A 20,607-nucleotide genomic window follows, 5' to 3' on the forward strand; every position below is an offset into this window, starting at 1 on the left:
AGCACTCAAGGCTAGGTGCTCAGTTGTCTAGGCAAGAGCACACTCATTAAAAGGAGGCAAGTTGCCTCGTAAAGTAAATACCACCTGGTGAAGAGAATCTACCCTTATCTTTAATCTCCCTTAATATAACCACTATCATAGTTTGATACTTTTTTGAAAACATTTCTAAAAGCAGAATTTCTGTGAGTAAGAACTCCAGCATCCTCCCCCCCCCCTTCACCTCCTCAGAACTGAAAATAATAATCATAATACTCCTTAACCTAAAACGAAGAATTGTGCTGGTGCTTTGGTGAGACCAAAGAGTTCTAATTCCTTCCATATACAAAACTTAACAGCATCCTGATACAGAAATAAACCGAATAACAGAAAAGAATATACAGAGGGTACTAATGGAACCACAGGTCAATAGGCCATCCACAAATTCATCAAAGAAAAGGACTCGCACAAAAAAAAAAAAAAAAAACGCTTTGTTTTTTGGCCATCCACAAATTCATCAGAAAAAGAAAAAAAAAAGGTAAATGTCACTCATACAGTGTGTTCTTGTGGTATTCTAGAGCTGAACAAATTAATGTTTAATTTTAATGGAAAACCAACTCTCTCAGGAAGTTGCTTGTATGATAGATAGGGTAACATTACTGATCAGTAGCAGGGTAACATTACTGATCAGTAGCATGACAATAATGATGTAGTTTCATTGAACAATGGATCACCAACAAGGTATGATGTATACCAGTTTTCTTCTTCTACTATAGATTTGACTATATGCTCCTTGGCTTTTGCACTAGAATACCTGTATATCAAGTTACAATTGGCCCAGACACGTGCAATATATTCATAGTACTCCATCCCCATATCTCCCGTAGTGAAAAGTTGTTACATGAAGCACTTTAGTTCATATGGAAGTGTAACACGCTGAAAAGAATTCCAAGGAATAGAACTGCAGGTTCTCCACAGCATCCAGCTGTTCCTTTAGGGTAAACCAGAAATGTGCAGTGAAAGGCACCACAACACGCTTCCAAAGACATTTAAGATCACCAGCTTGGGTAAATAAAACAGCATATGCCAGAGCTTGGGAAAAGCAGAAAATAAACAAAATAACCAAAGAGACTATTATGGGTAAAATAAGATCAGGAAATTGAACAGGCAATTTGTTCTAGGCCCAATACTTATCATATTACAGGTGGAGATAGGATACATTTCTGATTCTAAAGAAGTGGTAGGTATGTTTGGCAAGCATTAGTAGTTCAAATTCAGTCTAATAGTAGAGAGGCCTTCAATAACCTTTCATCATGGATGAGATGCTGAATGCTCTACCCAACTCTTCAACATCATCCCCTGGGGAGGATATTAGGTATAAAATATTAAAGCATCTTTCAGAAATCACAAATGAATGACTTAGGGGAAATTCCATACTTTCCCAGTGTCTTGGAGGACATCAGTTGTAGCTCTTGGTCAAGCCAAGCAGGAATCCACAGCCAACTCGTAGTTAAAAGGTCTACAGAACTTACAAGCTATGTTTGTAAGTTATCTGAAATAATGGTGAAACTGATTGATTAGGTGTATGAAATAAAAAATTTTATCCAGTAGGCAATTTGGAATCTTACCAAGAAAGGTTTTTCAGAGGTTGTTTACCATTTACCTTTACCAGGGAAAGTAGGCAAGATCTACTGCCTGGTGTTAATTAACATAGTACAGTACCTCAACAACATTTGAAGCCTCTTTTTTTTCCATTTTTAGCCAATATATTTGTTGTACTGCTGATGAATTTCAAGAAGCTTTCTCTTTTGGCTATTAAAAGTTACAGAATAGCTCTTTCTAAAGTACTCTTTCACTATGATATGATATAAGGAATAACTTATATTTCAGACATTTTTGCATTGTTGTCCTGGGGTTAAACCTCTCGGTGAGGATTTTACTGTTTTAACTCAGCCTCACTAGACCCCCTTTTGAACTCTTGTCTAATACCTCTTGCTTTGCTTGGCATAAACATGTGACTTGTGCTGCTGCTTGGCTACTATTGAAGCTTTGAATGTAGGTGGGACTGATGCAAGTGCAAGTTTGTTGCTGATGTTGCAAACTTGAAACTGAGAAGGGTTTGAATCGGTTGACCGGGATAATATAAAAGGCACACACCATGAACACAAAGTGTGTGACAGGAGTTAGTAGCAAAACTTGTCCAAGTAAAGAAGGTGTCGCAGGTTGGAACTAGCAGTAGGTAATCCTGAACTGTTCCTAAAAATTTGAGATAATTTGACTGGTTAACAGACACATGCTACCAAAGATATAAAGGACTGTAGACTCATATGCCAACCTACCTCAACCAATTGATCATCTTTCTTTTGCAAGTGCATTAACGCATTTGGAATGAACATGCATTGCATGGTTAGGCAGGGTTAATGTAATGGGTTTTTGATGAAATTAAAAAAACTTTAGTGGGGAAAGGAGATATACATTAACTAAAATTGTTAGTGTAGTATAGAAATGAATGACTTTCATCCAATAGCAATACACACATTCAGTTGAATGCAGTGGTTCTGATCTTATCAAAATTGCTTTTGCTGGATTTATTCTTGTCATAAAAGAGGTTTTTATCTTGGACAGATCCCTTTTCATAGGTTTTTATCTTGGGCAAATGTCTATTCTGAAAAGAATTCAAATAAATTTTAGGAATTATGATTTTGATGAAAATTAAAAAAAAAAAACTTTTTTTTTTTTTTTTTTTTTTTGTCTATGTTCTAGCAGTTAAGTAAAAATAAGAAGTGGTCAATATTGTAGTATTTTCTTAATGTAATTTATCAAATATTAAAATTTTTTTCAGGAAAACATGATGTGTCAATGGAAAATTACCACCATGAGGTAATGGAAGCAGTCAGAGAATTCTGAAATTTATATGGTGTTGGAAATGGAAAGTGATCAAAAATTTAATTTTCACCTTTAAAATAAACCCATATTTCGACCCGAGGTTTTGAAGTAACAATTTGGAGTGAAATTTTACAAAGTACACAAAATAATTATATGAGTATTTAATAAATATTCTTGAACATTTTATATTATACCATTTGTTGTTTTACGTTATTCCAAATGTTACAAGGGAAAGATAAACTGAAAAATTGCCTGCAAAAATGAAGAAATGTTCCATTTGTGAAAGAGAGTTCATTCTGGAAAGTAGCCTGAAAATACATATTTTGAAGCATAATGAAGTGGATGTTTGTGAATGTTTAAAGTGTGGTGAATCATTTCCAAGTAAATCACTGTTGGAAAATCACATGAATAAACATGCTCCAGGCATTTTATATGCATGCTCAGTATGTGGGATGGTACACAGGGAAGCTAAAGATTTCAGACTACATTTGGAGTTGCATGTGAAAGAAATTGGTGTAGAAAATGCTCTTTTGAGTTATCAGCCATCTAAAAAGGGAAAGCTTGAAGGTTCCAGAAGCCGACGTAGCATTTCATCCATAAAGAATTTTAAATGTGATACCTGCACATCAGTATTTAAGACAAAGGCAAGTTTACTGCAACACATGAAACAGCACAGTGTCCAGAGGATACCAACAAGATGTATTCGATGTCGGCATGTCTTTCCATCTGAAAAGCTGCTCAGGGAGCATGTGAACAAGGAGCTTCATAAATGTGAAGTATGTGATATATCTTTTTCCTTATGTGGCGATTTGAAATTCCACTCAAAAATCCATACAGATCCAGAAATATTTGAATGTGACATTTGTGGGAAAGCAATAACTAACAAGGGTAATTTACTGAAACATAAAAAGATCCATTCTGATAGGCAGTGTTGCCTTTTATGCAGCAAGAAAGTTAAGAATGCTGATGCCTTAAAAATTCACATGCGTAAAGTCCATTCAGAGGAGCAACAAATTCCATGCACTGTTTGTGGTAAGGTATATGACAAGCATTACATCAAGGCCCATCTGCTAACTCATTCCAAGAAAAGGCAGACTTATGACTGTCATGTATGTGGAATGAGCTTCAAACATCAGAATTATTTAACACTCCATATGAAGCGACACACTCACCCAAAGCAGTTGGACTGCGATATCTGTGGAAAGGAATTTTCCCTGAGAAGAAATCTACTCAAACATAAAAATATTCACACTGGTGAAAGTGAATGTTCCATTTGTGCAAAGAGGCTACGGAATAAGCGCTGCTTGAAACAACACATTCAAGAAAAGCATCTGCAAGAGTTTATTAGCAATAAAGCCCAGTGTGACATCTGTGGCAATATGTATCATAAACAGTACCTTAAAACTCACATCGATATTCATTTGGGAAAGAAAGATTACTGTTGCGATAACTGTGGAAAAACTTTTGCTTCATCATTATACCTTAGAGAGCATGTGAAAACTCATACTGGTGAGAAAAAGTACAAATGTGACCTGTGTGGTAAAATGTTGGGTTCAAGGGGAAGCCTAAAATTCCATTACAAAATTCACCAAGGAGAAAAGCCTTACAAATGCAATTTGTGTCCACTTGCATTCATTCAGCATTTTAAGTTGAAGGACCACATGCGGGTTCATCGCTCAGATAAACCTTACTCTTGTGAAATATGTGGAAAGAAATTTGCTCACAAGAAAAATATTAAACCCCACTACAGTACTCATTCACAAGAGGAACTGCAGGTTTTGGAACCAAGTGTACTGAAGTCTATTTCAAAAAGTTTTGAGTGTAAATTCTGTGGAAAAACTTTTTATCAGAGTTCATTATTAACCAGCCACATGAGACTCCATACAGGTGAAAAGCCATTTGTTTGCTCTCTTTGTGGGAAATCATTCCACAGAGTTGCATTACTCAATATTCATTTGAAAATCCATAATGAAAATAAGAAACCTTACCAGTGTGACACATGTAACAAACGCTTCCGGCTACGTAAAACAGTAAAGACACACATGATTCTGCATAATGAGGAAATGGCACACCTGTGTTCTATATGTGGAATATTTTTTGGTGCAAAGAAGAAACTAGAAGAACACCTGAAATCACATTCTCCGAATCTACAACCAGGACAGTCTCCAGAAAACTTTGTTTGTGACGTATGTGGACACATTTTCACTAACAAAAATGACCATGAGTTGCATTACAAGTCTTGTTCACATCAGGTCATAGTGTGTTCCCAGACTGATATTGGGGAAATTTATGACTCTAGTCATTTTGGGGGTTCAGTCCCAGATATAAATTATGTAACACAAGAAGTTTCAGACCTTAAGAATAAAGACATGTGTAATGAGCCATCAATTGAATGTTCAAACAGTACACCTTTAGAAATAAATGTTCAACCAGCTAGAACTCAAGTTATTTTTAGGTTACATGAAGACACTGAGAGTGTAACAGATGGTATTTTAGTCAATAAAATGGATCATTCATACTAATTGCTTACATATGCTTTAATAATGTATTGGATTTTTATACCGATTGTGTAACATAAATATATTACCAACTTAGTTTTGGTATACTGAGATGCAGTTTATTTTCCATTCCATGGAATTCCTTAATCACAAGAGTTGCATGATAATTTGCAAATCATGCCGAAGTGTAGGGCACATTTTTGTGCATGTGGCTGTCAGTTTGAGGTGAAAACTGCAACTAGTTTAGTAAAAGTTTAGTGGGCAGTGATTACAAGTTCACTATGTTGTATGTATAGTATGTGTACTCTCGTCCCAATTTCAACAATGTCAATGATTTTGCTACTGTTGTAATAAGCTACTTTTCACTTAATCTTTCTCAAATTCACAAGAAATTGCAGTATATACTTAGTTGCTTTCCTTTTGGCTAAGCTACACATCAGTGCAAAAGACCCATGCTTATACTCCTGGTGTCAGCATCTGCACCTGGACTGAATGAGGTTTCTTTTCATATTTTATGTAGCTTAATAAATGTAATAATATCATACTATGAGATTCAGGGTCTCTGTAACACGGTTTTTTGGACTTTGCTCCTTGTCAAAGCATCGGATGTAGCTGAAAGTTGACATATGTATATTTTACAACCACACACAAATTTTGTCAGCATTATCAATAACCTAAACCCGATAGTTTTGATTTTTATAGAGTAAAAATGACTGGCCGACGCCATGGCCAATGATTACGAGCCAAGAGTCGAAAAACATTCATTACGTAAGCAAGGTAAACAATCACCTTATGACTAAATGTTGCCCCGCCCATCCACCAGACAGAAATGTCATCGGCTCTAAAACCCAAAGACTTTATGAATGGCGGAACGATACATAGATGTGGGAGGGGTATCACTGCTAGCGTAGTAATACTACTGTAGCAGTAGTGCCGCAACAGTATAGCAGTAATATACATGAATTAAACGTTTAGACCAACTGCTGGGATCCTTGAGGATCATTTAGCACTTCTTACAACTACTCGACAAATTAGTTTTTATAGCCAGAAGTTAAATTTTCTAATCCAACAATGTCCATGGTAGCCTTCAGTGTAATCCTGAATTATAACGAGGCGAAAGTGGGTGGAGCCTCATGAAGTCACCATTCTGACGATAATTATTGGTGAAGGTTTAAAGCCAATATACGGTACCGGCTATTTTTTTCTGTAAATAGGTAGATACCCAATAAATAAAAATTGCTTGACATTGGATATAGCAGTTATCAAATCAAGCTTGTCTACTATGTTTTTGGTAATTACCAACTATTCCTTACATCTTGTCAATCTGATTGTGACCTATAAAGTAGACTGTAATTTCTTTGGAAACTTATTTTGGGAGTTAGACTAATAATCGAAGTGTTTTTGTATTTATTAACATATTTTGTTGGTTTGTTCATTATGACAATTATCAGTGGGGAGGTTCCAGAGTTCATAAAGTTGTACTGCTTTGCTTGTATTTAAATTTATATGTCATTGTTGCCAGAGGTTTAGCCTTCGTTACGTATAGCCAATCATCCATCGAGAAAGAGGGAAGAAATGATGTCATAAGTTACGTAACGAGTGCGTTCGAAACCTTTTCTCTGAGTAAGTTGGCCCGTCTTCAAAAAAGGTCACTTTTACATTATAAGTACCAAATTTATTTAACCTACGTAGTGCAGAATACACTCAAAATTTATGTGTTGATATAATATGTATTCTGAATAAGCGTTATATTTATGAAATGCATAGATAAAAAGTTATTGCGAAAAAACCGTGTTACAGAGGCCCTGAATCTCATAGTAGTATAGTAATAAACACCTAATTCCTGTCAGCATAATTTCTGGGGGTGCAAACCCTCAATGCCTAATAGCAAGAACAATCAAGTTACTTTTCTAATGTAAGGTCTCAATGAGCACATTATGAAAATGTAATTTTTTCTGCCCTTGTGAGTGTATGGGGCAATTGTCGGGGTAGGTACATAATACAAATATTTAGGGACATGTCATTTTACTTATCCAATGAAAGGTTCCTGTGTAAAGGCTGAGGTAAAAGTACTATGTTTTTACAGTAAAATATGTATTTATACAAGGTTGTTAATCGTAAAAAGGTCTTTAACAGAAACATTTAATAAATGGAAACAGTTTAAGGTCGCAAGCTTAGCCCATTGCTGGATCCTCATGGATATGCTACTGATATTCTTCTGTGCTGACCTCCATCTGGAGAGGAAGGGGAAAAGAGAAGGGCACTAGAGTTTATGACTAATGGGTTTGCACAAAATTAGTTTCATAGTTAAACCTAGTTTGTTAGTACAAAGCCACTAATCATTAAAATAGCTTGGAATCACCATACAGGACAAAATAAGTGAAGTCGAGACAGAAGTCTTAGCTATCCAGTAGGAAAGGAGTTTAATGGTGGCACATCAGTCTTTCTTTGACCGCCTTAGTAAGTAGTCACTTGCACTCTTACTTCCCAAGGCGGTTGCTTTGTTTGCCCAAGATTTCTGTGTTTCAGTGTGTTTGTTTGTGTACCTTATTGTTTATAATAGTCATCCAATTCTTCTAGGCCTCGTCAACACGTGCCTGAGCATTCAGGGATTTCTGTGCTTCAGGTTTATGACTGCTACCATTACAGATCCCCATACTACATGCAGCAGGGGCCGATCTAATTTTTGTACCATTACTAATCCTTGCCCGGAATGTCGTTCCTGGCCTGTGTCACAGTGGAGTGCGTCCTACAAGAAGAGAGCATTGTACAATATTTATTTATCCTTCTTGGGAGGGCTTTTCACCTCTTCATTTAGACGGTTCAGCATCCCCTTCTTCCAGAAGGGTTACCTCTGCATCAATTGTACCCCTGTCTCCTTCCTTTTCTTCCATCAATTCATCGTTGGAAGTATCAGGAGTTGCACAGGATGAGATTATGTTTAATATCCTTTCCAATTTTTTAATTTTCCTTTAATTTGATGCATATACTATTACAGCTATCATCAGGTGACGTCTTAGCATTCACAATAGATGAAGGGACTGGTGATTGGTCCTTCACTAATATTTCTATCTTTCAAATGGATGTTGGGGAGTGTGCTGGTGGTACTTAACAAAATGCACTGGCTGGTGTAGGCTCCATGGAGATAGTTCCAAATGCATTGGTTTCAGTGCCAGGGAGGGTGGTGTTCAAAATGCATTGGTATTGGTGTTAGGGAGGGTGGTTTACTTAGTCTATGCAGTTATTTAACAGGTAAAAAGACAGTGAAACTGCTTTAGTGAGAAGGTAAAACAATTTTGTCCTAGATTCACCATATTAAAAGGGGGTGGTCAGTGAACTGAATCTAGATCTTCCTATCACCTAGAAAATAGTAGTCTGATTTGAAGGATGATAATATAGCTGCCTACACTCATGTTGATCCTGTACATTATACTTTGCTGATTGATATTATTATTTTGATGCACTGTTGACTGGTATACTTATGATGAATCATATTACATAGACTCCCTATTAAAACTGGCAAATCTTGAGGTCTTGACTTGAAAAACTTACAACTTTGGTACCCTGGAATAAGTTTATTACTAAGAAACTGAAATGGTTGTTGGCTTCTAATCAAGTGGTAGATAAAAGACTTCATCTTGCCAGCCAAAAGTTCTTACCATTTCTTTACAGGGTCGGGGGTTAGTTGGGAATATTATGATAAACTCTTTTGGATCATTTTCATTCACTTTTGACAAAATTTATTTGATCAGAAGTGAGTCTCTTGAAACTTACAAAAAGTTATCTTCACTGGTAGTGGCATGAATTTATTGTTGTTGAAAATGTTTGTCATAATGAGAATTCTCCAATTTTTTATATTGTTATTTATTCCACCATTGGTATATGTGACGATAATTACCCTGGATAGGACTGCTATGTCACAGCATTAACTTGACTTCAACCCTGCCCCAGCCAAGGAATAATCAGTGAAGTACTAATTTTATATGCCATACTGGTACGCCCTACAAAGAGCACTGACGCTTAGCTACTAGTTGCCAGTCAGTTTGAAAGCTATGAGCCAGGATCCATTAATATAAGAACTAACTGCAGTTTGCCAGGTTTCTTTAGTCAAGAAATTAAAGTCTTTTGTACCTGAATGAATAGTATCATTTAATTTCATAAACAATAAACAGGACTCCTAGGAAATTATGTGAAAATGGAGGTCACTATAGTAATACTGTTATAAAAGTCAATCCCTGAGACTGAGAGGTGAGTAAACAATGTGGAAGGTAAAACTATTCTAATTATTCTATTTCATAGAGAATATTGTGACTGCTAAATTTAAAATGGCTCTCTGGAGGTTGGGAAGCAGTTATAATTATGCAACAGATTTCAAGGCTCAACAACTAGACCTACAGTTTGAGCAGGATAAGGAAATGCAATAACTCCAAAGGGGAAAGGAAGTAAGTCACCATTACTCTGCATCACTTACCCATCTCCCTGGGCTAATCAGTGTGAGCATCTGCAGAGATCCACAAGAATCATGGAAACATGAAACTGATTCAAATTTTCAGGTACTGTACTAAACAGTGTCCACCTAATGTCAGTTTTTTTTTCTTTTTTACCAACTAAACCAGCCAAGTTTGGGGTTTGATCTCCATGGAAGTTATGCAATGTGGAGTAGAGGTAGTGAGCATGAATAACAAAGAGGCAATAAAGAAATTATAAGACTTGCTGGATTTCTATAGCTGGATTTTTGTTTAACAACTGGAGGGCATAAGCCAGTAGTTTAGAAACCAAATGCAAATACACTTCAATTCAAATTTCTCATTATGGAGACAATACCTTTAGTTGATTTAAGTCAAAAGATGGCATTTTATGTCATATCTCAATTTTAAGTATAACTATTTCTAGATCCCTCCATGCTTAGGTTCATGTGGGGTGAGCAGATCTTCTGGTTGTGAAAACTATTTTGGCCTTGAAATCACTAGCCATTGACAAATGGGATAATGCAAGTTCCAGCCAAACTCCACTTTTTGCCTTCCAGACAGCAACAAAAGGGGTAAAGTAAGGATGGTAGAGTTTTACAAACCTGGACTTTTGGTAAATTAAAAGTAAAAGCTTTAATCAGACTTTAAGACCAGAAACATAAACTTCTTGGAACTATGGAAGAGGTTCCTGTAACTACAAGATCCTCCAGTGGAGATCAGCCAGTTCTTGAAAAAAACTAATCTAAGAAGAGGCATAGAATAAAGATGAGAAAAAAATGGTGGAGACACCAACCTGGTGAAAGCAAGATGTTTAAAAATTTATTGGGTAGAGCATCTGTAATTATTCTTCCTCCAGAAGTTATCTAAAAGAAAGCTTAATCAGAAAGAGCATCAGCCAAGTTAGAAGTCCAGTGAACAGTAATGACATGGGGCACCATATTCCTAAGTTGAAGGTCATGATGTTCAAAAGTTTTTTCCCCAAAAATGGTGTGGTGGTCATGATTACAGTCCCACCGAGAAGGGCCATCCTATGTGCCAGCAAGCATGATTATGTTATGTATGAAGCGGCCATACTTCATTTTAGACAGTCATCAAATCAATTCTATCTTCACAGCCATAAGTATCTTCAGATGGTTTATTTCTCTCGACCTTTCAGACCTTTGTTCCTTTGTCTTGGTATGTATAAGAAAACTTATGTTCCTTTGAAGTAACCAGAAACACTTGTGGTGGAAGTAGCAGACCTAACCAGATCAGTAAATCAGCACATGTATGAGAGAAAAGTACAACATGAGCATATGGAGAAACAGCTGGAGCAAATGTAAAACTGAGGAAAGCAGATGTGAGTGGATGGAGAAGGAACTAGAACCACATCTTGCAACAGGAGTAATAACACAATTATAATACCAGATTTAAAAATGTTTTGAGAGGTAACCCAATTTCACAGTAACAAGTTGAAGACACTTGTGGTGAATATAACTGATGTAGAGTATATTTTCTTGTTAGGAAAATAACTAACTTTTAAATGAACTTGTAAAGTAGTTCACATACCTGTAATTCTTGCTGAGCAATCAATTAAAGCATCTTCCTGATTGATCCAAACTTTTGAAGCCACATCTTTCCACCTGTACATATTTTCAAAACCTCCAAATAGTAATCCTTTATATCTGGGAGTTATCCACCAAACCCTGCAATACATTCAGTTTGTAAGAATCGCTACAAACAAAATCTAAGACAAGAAAAATCTAGACTAGATTGATAAAAAGAAAAATATAGCTACAAACAAAATCTCTAGGACACATGAGAAATTTAGACTAGATTGATACCAAGAAAAATGAGCCCTATGTTGAGGTTTGTAGTATGGAATACGAAAGAGAAGAAAGGGAGTCTTAATACACAACGTTGTCATTCACCACTGTAACTTAGTATTTTCATGTGAAATTATCGTAAAAATGCTTTATCAAAATTTCAAGAAATAGCTCCCACTTCCTGTAGTCAAATACATATCCAAACTGGGGCCTCCCTCTCTTGTCGAGATGCTTGCTCTAAGAAAATTATGAACCTTGAAAACGGGGATTCAGTGAAGGGTCTTGAACTCAAAACTAAATCTGTTTAGTGTTTACCTCCTTGAAAGTACCTGAGCATCACACCTGTGGTAAAGGCTACTCATTCCCAGGGATGGTCACGTTCGGATCTCTTGTTGCTCCATAACTTGTAACTTGAAAAAAAGTCAGAATAAATTTTTCAAGAGTTTGTAGCCCCACTTTGGTAGCCTTTTTTTGAGTAATTTAGGGAAGTAGAAGAGTATGTATATTCTGCTGCTGTTTATTAAGGAATTCTGATACATAATACTCGAAATAAATAAGCTGCGTCAAACTTTTCATTTATTAACCTGTACTAAGTGGTATGAAAGAATGTGATATCCCCTTTTGCAGGAAATATCAGAAGGGACTAGTGGTTTGATTTTAAGTTGAGACTTAACAAACAGAAATACCAGTTCATGAAATGAAAAGATGCATTGTCTTTATTTTGTTGTTCTACTTATGGAGGTTGGCTCCAAAATGAAAGTCCTCTTTTGGATTGAAACACACAACAAAGAATTTTACTATGGCACAGACCAACTCAAATGGACCTTAACAGTGAAGGCAATCTCTGATCAAAATGCACACACAATCATCACAAAGTTTAAACCTAATCTAATGCTCCACTCACATTTTGCAATGTGCACTAAGTATAATAAATAAAAACTCCATTATTAACATACTAGGTGGATAGGGAAGCTTGAATATGGTAAAACAGTTGATGTAACAATTTACTTCTTGGGTTAACTGAAGTCTGTACAATATCCATTTTGGTAGCTGTCAGGTAAGGTCAATCTTAATATGTAGAGCCAATGTGTTTTGTTTTATTGTGCCCCATGCCCTATGACGTATGTTTTAATTTACATAATTTTAGTAATGCAGAATATCTCAATAACAAACTCTGACGGGCAAGTTTCCTTCAAAGGGAAAAGAAGACTACATATCAGTGTCGTCAGGCTTAGTCAAGAGTAGGCTTTTTCCGGGTATTAAGCTGAACTAATAAATCTTTAACTACAATTGACAACCATGAATTATATTTTAAATTCATGCTTAGGTACATTGGCATAAAATTTACCAAAATAAAAGTGTAAAAAATGTGCATGTGACTGACTAAAGTAATGTAATCTCAACAAAAGGTAAACAAAGGCTGATGAGATACAGACATCTATGAACTGATTATGACAGTGTACTTGTGAAGGATGTTAAAGATGTGATCTTAGACATGGTATGAAATGATGAACTATCATAAAAGACATAAGAGATTAAGTTGAACCCCATCTACACACCTCTAAGCAGCATACCTGCTCAGTTTACCATTCATAAGCTGTTAATTACTGGACAATATTTCTTGATTTTGCGTAAATTCAAAAATTTTTCATTTTGTATTTATGATGTACAAAACATCATTGAGAGTAAAAGAGAACTATAGAGGCAAAACTGATTTCAGACAATATTTTAGCGAATGGAATCAGAAAAGTCTGCTCTCATGTGAATTATATATAGGACTTATGAACTGTGTCGATCTTTTCGAGATACTGTAGAGCAAAATGCTATATCCACAGTCAGAATACCATAAGAAATGAGGTAACACATGTACGTATAGTGATGATGGGAGTTTAACATAAGCTAAAATCCTTTGTGTAATAAATCATGACTGATCAAAATGTTACTGTAGCAGAGTCCATAATCTTGGAAAGTAAAATCAAACTTCTCTACAGGCCTTAAGCATTTTCTTAAGTAAAAATGAAATTTGCTATTTTCTACAAATGGTCATTCTTATTATTATTACGTAATTGTTTAAGCAGCCATTCTACAAATGGACAAAGTGAACTGAGCACTAATAAATCATGGGCAGAGTAAAATTACTCAGATGTCTGTTAGCCTTTAATCGCCGATTGGACGTATTAAACGTCGACGAAAATTGTCTGTCGGGTGCTGAACCAACGTATGGTACGTCGACGCAAAATAGTTATTTTTTTAATTTGCGGAAAAATAGTTATAGGCCTACTAGGCAAAAACTTTTGAATCACGCAACTTGAGGGATGCTGGGAGCTCATGGATCAAGCTGTTGTTTTGTTTACAAGTGTTACTCAGGTGCGCATGCACGAAATGCTTTCTTCTCACACCAGCAAGCATCAGCAACACGTCATCCGAGAGCGATCTTTTGCCGCAATCGTGTTTTGCCGAACTTTTGCGAGATTTTGAGTATTTGTGGTGGTACAAGACGTACGTAGAGATGTCTGAACGTCGAATGGAGCATGAAAGGAAAGTTTTACCTCTCGGGAGGAATCATGTGAGATGTATTTTGGACTTGGATGCTGGCAAGGGACCAAGCACCCAAGATGACCTTGCTCCTCAACGCCGTTCCGTGCGGCCTCGTGTGGCCGAAAGTGTTCAAGCACCACATTGTGCGTCTCGTGAGCCTTTTATAACCACTAGGAAGCATCGGGGTGTCCTGAGGGGCATTCGCAGGCATTTTGGAAGCCTCGAACCAAAGGACAAAGACGATTACTTGTTAGAGCTTGATCGGGAGCATGTTGCAAGTCCTCATTTTGATAGCAGTTGGTCATCTAGTGACGAGGACATCACTCCCGATGTTAGTGATGATGAATATTTGCCCCAAATGTCCGTACGAGGGTCACAGGCTGAAAGTGAGTTGGAGTTCAGTGGTTTTAGTGCTTATGAGGGGGAATCTGAGGAGGAGGAGGAGGCACGCGCACGGGCACGTAGAAGGTCGGAGCGTCGCGCCAGCCAAGGTGAAGACTGGTCATCCGAGAGCAACGAGGGGTGGTTGGAGGACCCCACCCCACCTAACATGCATCCATTCACGGCAGCACCTGGGCTCACCGTACCTGTTCCTCTCACTGCTCTGGGGTTCATTCAGCTGTTCCTTACACGGGAACTGCTGGAATACCTGGTAGCAGAGACGGCGGACTAAGCTCGGTACTGCCATGACGAACTTCGGACGACATTGTCGTATCGCTGGCGGGGCTGTAACCTCACCGACATGGCACATTTTTTGGGGCTCCACATTTTTTTTTTTGGAATGATGCCTGCTGCTGATGTCAGGCAATATTGGAGGAGGAATTTTTTTTTAAGTATGCCCAATGTGCCTGGCATTATGTCCCGCGATAGTTTCCTGGCGTTGGTCAGGTATTTCAGCGCCTTCAACCGAAGGGCTATACCCCGGAATAACCCCGATAGTCTCATCTTAGTCCGCTCAGTGTTGGAGTACATTCGTGAACGGTGCCAGTTTCTCGTGGTTCCTGACAAGAACCTTTCTTTGGATGAGGGGATGATGCCTTACAAAGGGCGTCTGAGCATAAAAGTGTACAACCCCAAGAAGCCAAAGAAATACGGTGACAAATTGTTCTTTATTACGGAGTCCAACACTGGATATGTCGTGGACTTCTCGGTGTATTCCGGGGTCTTCTGAACACTGCGTGACACTGTGTTCGGTCTTGTGGATCGTTTCCATAACCAAGGATACCACCTGTTTATGGATAGTTATTATAACTTGGTATCCCTGGCCCAGGAACTGTATGAAGCAGGTGTGCACGTCAGTGGTACCCTTCGGTTGGTGTGTGGGGCCCCGAATGTCCTCAAGAGGTTCGCTAGCCAGCCGCAACATGTGGCAAGAGGAGAGACAGCGGCGATGGAAGGGAGCTGTCTTCGTCATCTGTTGGAAGGGGGTCCGACTCGTCCCCATGATTACGAGTCATGAGCCCATCCAAGAAGAGGTCATCCAGCGGAAGAAGAAACGTCGGCAGGGCCGAGTTATGTATGAGGAGTTTCGTGTTGAGCGGCCTACCGTCATTGGGCACTACAATAGGCACATGAGAGGAGTTGATCTCTTAGATCAACTCATCCAGTATTATCCCTTCGCCAGGAGAACCAGGAGGTGGACACAGAAGCTCCTCAAATACATTCTTCAGTTGGCCCTCCATAATGCCTACATCCTCTACTGTGGGTACTATAATTCAGACCTCTGGAGGTTGTCCCACATCCAGTTTCTCGAGGTAGCCGGGAATGCCCTCATCAACTTTAATCCCGATGAGTGGCCTTCCATCACCAGCCCCCTGCCTCGAGCTCCAGATCTGTCCCTAGAGGAAAGGGCAGATGTTAGGAGGGCCAACTTCAGTTGTCCTGCTCCTGCCGCTGCTGCCGCCGCCCTTGATGAACCCGCCCCCGCTCAGATTCCGACTTCTCGTCGGATAGTGGACCCTGTGTGTCGGCTGCAGCCAGGGGATCACACACTGGAGCTCCTAGAAGGGCGCAGGCAGAAACGGTGCCGGGTGTGCCATATGAATGGCAGAAAGACACACCCGGTTTTTCTGTCGCACCTGCAATATAGGTCTTTGCAGGTTCAGGGAGTGTGACCGCTAGTACCACACTGCGGTCATATATTAGAGAGTGCCTACCCTAGGGACAACGGAGGGCGCAGAGGGCCGCCGCCCTTGGGCGCGTCTCCCTCCTCCACCTGTACCTTGTCATGTCAAAAGGAAAAAAATGCAAGACTTTTCAATGGAGGAGGGAGACAACAAGAATAGAACGAAGAGTCAGGATTACGAGTGAGTATTCTGCATTGATTTTATATTTAGCTTTATATTTATTACAAGTTTTAATATATCTGTATTTATTAATGTATTTTATGTTATTTCATTTTATGCAAAAAGAAAAGATCTTCACCTGCATTCCTTTTAGTTGTGTATTTGTACCAGAATAATATTTTTATATATATATATATATATATATATATATATATATATATATATATATATATATATATATATATATATATATATATATATAGATATATAATATCTATTATAAGATATATTATATCATATACTATATATATATATATAATAATATTATATATATATAAGCAAAAATATAACATTCTAGTAATATTCAATCATTTACCTTCATTTTGAAATAAATTGGAAGTCCCTAGCACAGTATTTCGATTTATGGTGAATTTTTGAAAAAAAAACTTTTTCCTTCCCTTCGCGCGTGGAATCTCCGCCGCAAATCTCCGAAATGCTTACATCACATTGTCGTAATATTTGCACCGTTTCATATTAGCCCTTGCATAGAGTTCTATATATGAAAATGTGTGCAATTTCATGTAAAATACAACAAAAAATAATTCATGGCCGTAGCTTTTATCATTTTTGAAATATTTGCATATAAATCACGATAAATAGAAAAAAAATCGACGTTCGGTCAACTTTAACTTGACCGAAATGGTCGAAAAACGCAATTGTAAGCTAAAACTCTTACAGTATAGTAATATTCAATCATTTATCTTAATTATTAAACATATTGGAAGTCTCTAGCACAATATCCCGATTTATGGTGAATTTTTGAAAAATAAAACTTTTTCTTCCCTCCACGGGCGGTATCTCCGCCGCAAATCTCCGAAATGCTTACGTCACATTGTTTTAATATTTGCACAGTTTCATATTAGCCATTACATAGATTTTTATATATAAAAATGTGCACAATTTCATGTAGAATACAAAAAAAATATTTCATGATCGTAGCTTTTATCATTTTTGAAATATTTGCATATAAATCACGATAAATAGAAATAAATCGAAGTTTGGTCAACTTTGACTCGATCGAAATGGTCAAAAACGCAATTGTAAGCTAGAACTCTTACAGTCTAGTAATATTAAATCATTTATCTTTATTTTGAAACAATTTGGAAGTCTCTAGCACAATATTCCGATTTATGGTGAAATTTTGAAAAAAAAAACTTTTTTACGTCCGCACGTTACGAATTGATGCATCCTTTTGTGATAATATTTTCTCTGTGTTGCTTTGATAGTTTTACAATGTTATATACCAAAATGATCGCAATTTAGTGTACAATACAAAAAAAAAAATAAACTCGTTAGCTTTAACCGTTTTGCTCACAGCGCGATTTGTATACAATTATATATGAAATTTTTTTTGCGCTGCCATATATTCCAATATTTATATATAATGATATTTTTTTTCATTTCTGATGGTTGCATACTAAACTTCAGACAATGAGAAAAAAGAAGCAATAAATGAACTCTTAATCTTGAAAACTAAGCGTGCTGTGATTTTTTGAAAAAAACTTTTTTTCCGCTTCGGCGCTCACTCCCGAACCCTGCCGGCATACGCGAGACGATTTCTGAAATACCGCTTAGGCGTTTAAGGGTTAAATGAAACCTAAGTGTTTTTCAGAAAAACTTAAATAGGCAATAATTAAGTTAATGTAATAATTTGATAATGAAGAATAAGTGGAAGACAAAAACAGTGCAACAGCAAAGCAGTTCTGGACTTTTAAATTAGTAATATTCCTCACAAACATCCACCATACACAACTACACCTAATGTTGCAAAAATATTTGAATAAGTTTTAAACTAGCCAAAAGGAAAAAATCTTTCATTCAAAATTATTGACAAGTCTGCCCACAAGAATAATTAACTTATATCTATCTTTAAACATATGGGGCTTGTATGCAATCAATCTCCACTACATGTTACTTGTAGGTACTGAGCCGACTTATTTACATAAGACCATGCTTCACCCCAGTCTGCTTGTGCATGTTCTCCTGTAGCCTCTATAGTCCAACATTCACTGAACAAAGGGAGCTCCACAGGATGGTTGACCATTGCTCTGAACCTTGTCCCATTCATGGGTTACCCTTGGCCTTAGATATACTGATTGGTAAGGGTACCTTCACCTGGTATTGGAAAATTGGTTCACCTTCCTCTTTCTCTTTCAGAAGAGAACACAGCTTATCCCTTGCCTTTGGAACCCTTCAAGCCGAGTTGAATGGCACTCTCAGCTGGTCATTGCACTTATACATGATCATAATGATTTTAAAAAGGCTTCCACAGCTCCTCACTTAAACCATATCTTGTCGATCAAGGTTTCCCTTGGGTGTCTTGCTGAAGTGACACTACTGTCTAGTTTTATATGTAATGGTTTCAGCTAGCCCATAGTGTTTGGGCCAAGCAAATGGTTGATCTTCAGTCGAAAATTTTGCTATCCAGCAGGTTGGGGAAGCTCCGTCCACACTTAATTTGCCAGGAAAGGTCCTATGTGCCTGAAAATGTCAAGACAACCCTCCTGCAATTACACTCATCAGTCTGCAGATTGGCAAATTACCTTCCCTCAGAAGGACAATGTCAGCACGGTACTGCCTTCTCTGCATTGGAGCCAGGAACCATGGAGTGTGTTGCCATGCCCTCCTCCCCCTGGGCAGTTTCGTGGCTCAACCTTGGTTGAAGACACACTTACTGACTTCACTGTTACACTAGAAGGAAGGTGAAGCCAATCAATGTTCACCCATGGGTGTGGGTAATGTCTTATGAGGAGACATGCACTTCCCCAACCCTCTTCATCTGATCCCTTTTTGAGTGGTTCATAGGGCAGTTGTCTCACGGAGGCCAAGACCTTGGTTATGCTCCACTCTGGGGAATTCAATTCATTAGGGGAGAAACTTTTTAAAGTTTCTGATCATGTCCGATAATTCCCATGACACTGAAAAGTCTATGTCCCTAGGTTTGAACACAAGCATGGGCACGGGGTGACCTGAGCAATGCCTAGGAAAGTGAGTGCTTAGCGTTTCCTGTTTTCTCTTGATTCAATACCTTTGGTGGAAAGTAGGTAGAAACATCCATGAGGGGGCTATTTCTCAGGCTCAACCAACGATTGACCGAGATCTGTTTCTGAGCCACTGATAAGAGTGCATCCCTCCTTTTGAGGATGATGTTAGCCTAAGCATAGGACACATGCTTGGCCATGTAGGATGAGGTGGTATGACCCTCATTTCTCTTATTCATGCACCTTTGCACCCATCCACCAGGAGATGGCCCCCAATGCCCTTGCTAACATCACCTCTTGGTTTATTATCTCCCCAGTGGTGAACTTTGTGTCAACCATGAAAGCTGGCAAATGGAAGAGCTTATTGTCTTCCTAGGAAGGGCACTAGCCTCCTCTGGTAAGTAATACTTGGCCTGGTGGGGAATTGGTGGGGGAATTAACTGCAAGACCTGGAAGAAGATAAGAAACCTTCCTCTCCCATTATTAGGCTCTCCAACTATTTCATAACAGTATTTGTCACCAGTGGTGACCAAGGAAGCTGTACCGTCTATTTGGCTTCTGGCAGACTATCGGCCATATGCTCCAGGTATGAGAAGGAGGGGTATTCCTCAGGTGTCACGTCGCCAGGTTCTGCTATGTCCAACTTCCTACAGACCCGAAGGACGAAGTCTGAAAAACCCCTCTCCTCGTCTGGAACTTCCAGGAGGGAGGACTCTCACTTCTTTGAGGGCTGCTGCTCCTCCCATAGTAGTGCGTACAAGGGAGCCTAGTCTCTGTCCCATTCTGCCTGGTGGCTGTCTGGTAACACCTTAAGGTGGAAAGGGGGGGGAGGCTGAGGAGTATCTGGCTCTTTCTATGATGTTTTGTCTGATGATCGGTGCCTGAAATGATAGGGAGATCCATGGAACCCTGCTCTGCTGCAGCCATCCTTTGAGTAGGGTCGTTCTCGAGACCTGTCTCCTAAACAAAAGAGGCAACATCATCTCACTTTCTTGCTGGCATCCCATCTCAGTGAGTGGTGTGTGGAGTGGTGGGGAGTGGAACGCTGCTCTATCTTGCTCCTGCCTCAAAGAGGGGTGCCTCCAAGAACTGCTTCTAAGAGAGATTGG

At 38.4% G+C, this 20,607-nt stretch overlaps 1 protein-coding gene and 1 long non-coding RNA gene across 3 annotated transcripts in view; one reads left to right on the forward strand and one right to left on the reverse strand.

Moving 5' to 3' along the window:
- The window catches only part of LOC135197005 (zinc finger protein 260-like), a 287,023-nt gene extending 281,546 nt beyond the window's left edge, over positions 1–5,477 (forward strand). For both annotated transcript variants that reach the window (XM_064223894.1, XM_064223893.1), the window contains one exon: positions 2,819–5,477. In XM_064223894.1, coding sequence (XP_064079964.1) covers positions 3,123–5,384 — 2,262 coding nt within the window. In that variant the 5' untranslated portion in view covers positions 2,819–3,122 and the 3' untranslated portion in view covers positions 5,385–5,477. The remainder of the gene's footprint in view (positions 1–2,818) is intronic.
- A 4,418-nt stretch (positions 5,478–9,895) lies between these two features.
- LOC135197007 (uncharacterized) overlaps positions 9,896–20,607 on the reverse strand; it is a 491,061-nt gene continuing 480,349 nt past the window's right edge. Inside the window, exon 3 of the long non-coding RNA XR_010310530.1 lies at positions 9,896–11,514. This is a non-coding gene — a long non-coding RNA (uncharacterized LOC135197007). The remainder of the gene's footprint in view (positions 11,515–20,607) is intronic.

The sequence above is a fragment of the Macrobrachium nipponense genome, chromosome 18 (assembly GCF_015104395.2).
Source record: "Macrobrachium nipponense isolate FS-2020 chromosome 18, ASM1510439v2, whole genome shotgun sequence".
Classification (NCBI taxonomy): Eukaryota; Metazoa; Arthropoda; class Malacostraca; order Decapoda; family Palaemonidae; genus Macrobrachium; species Macrobrachium nipponense.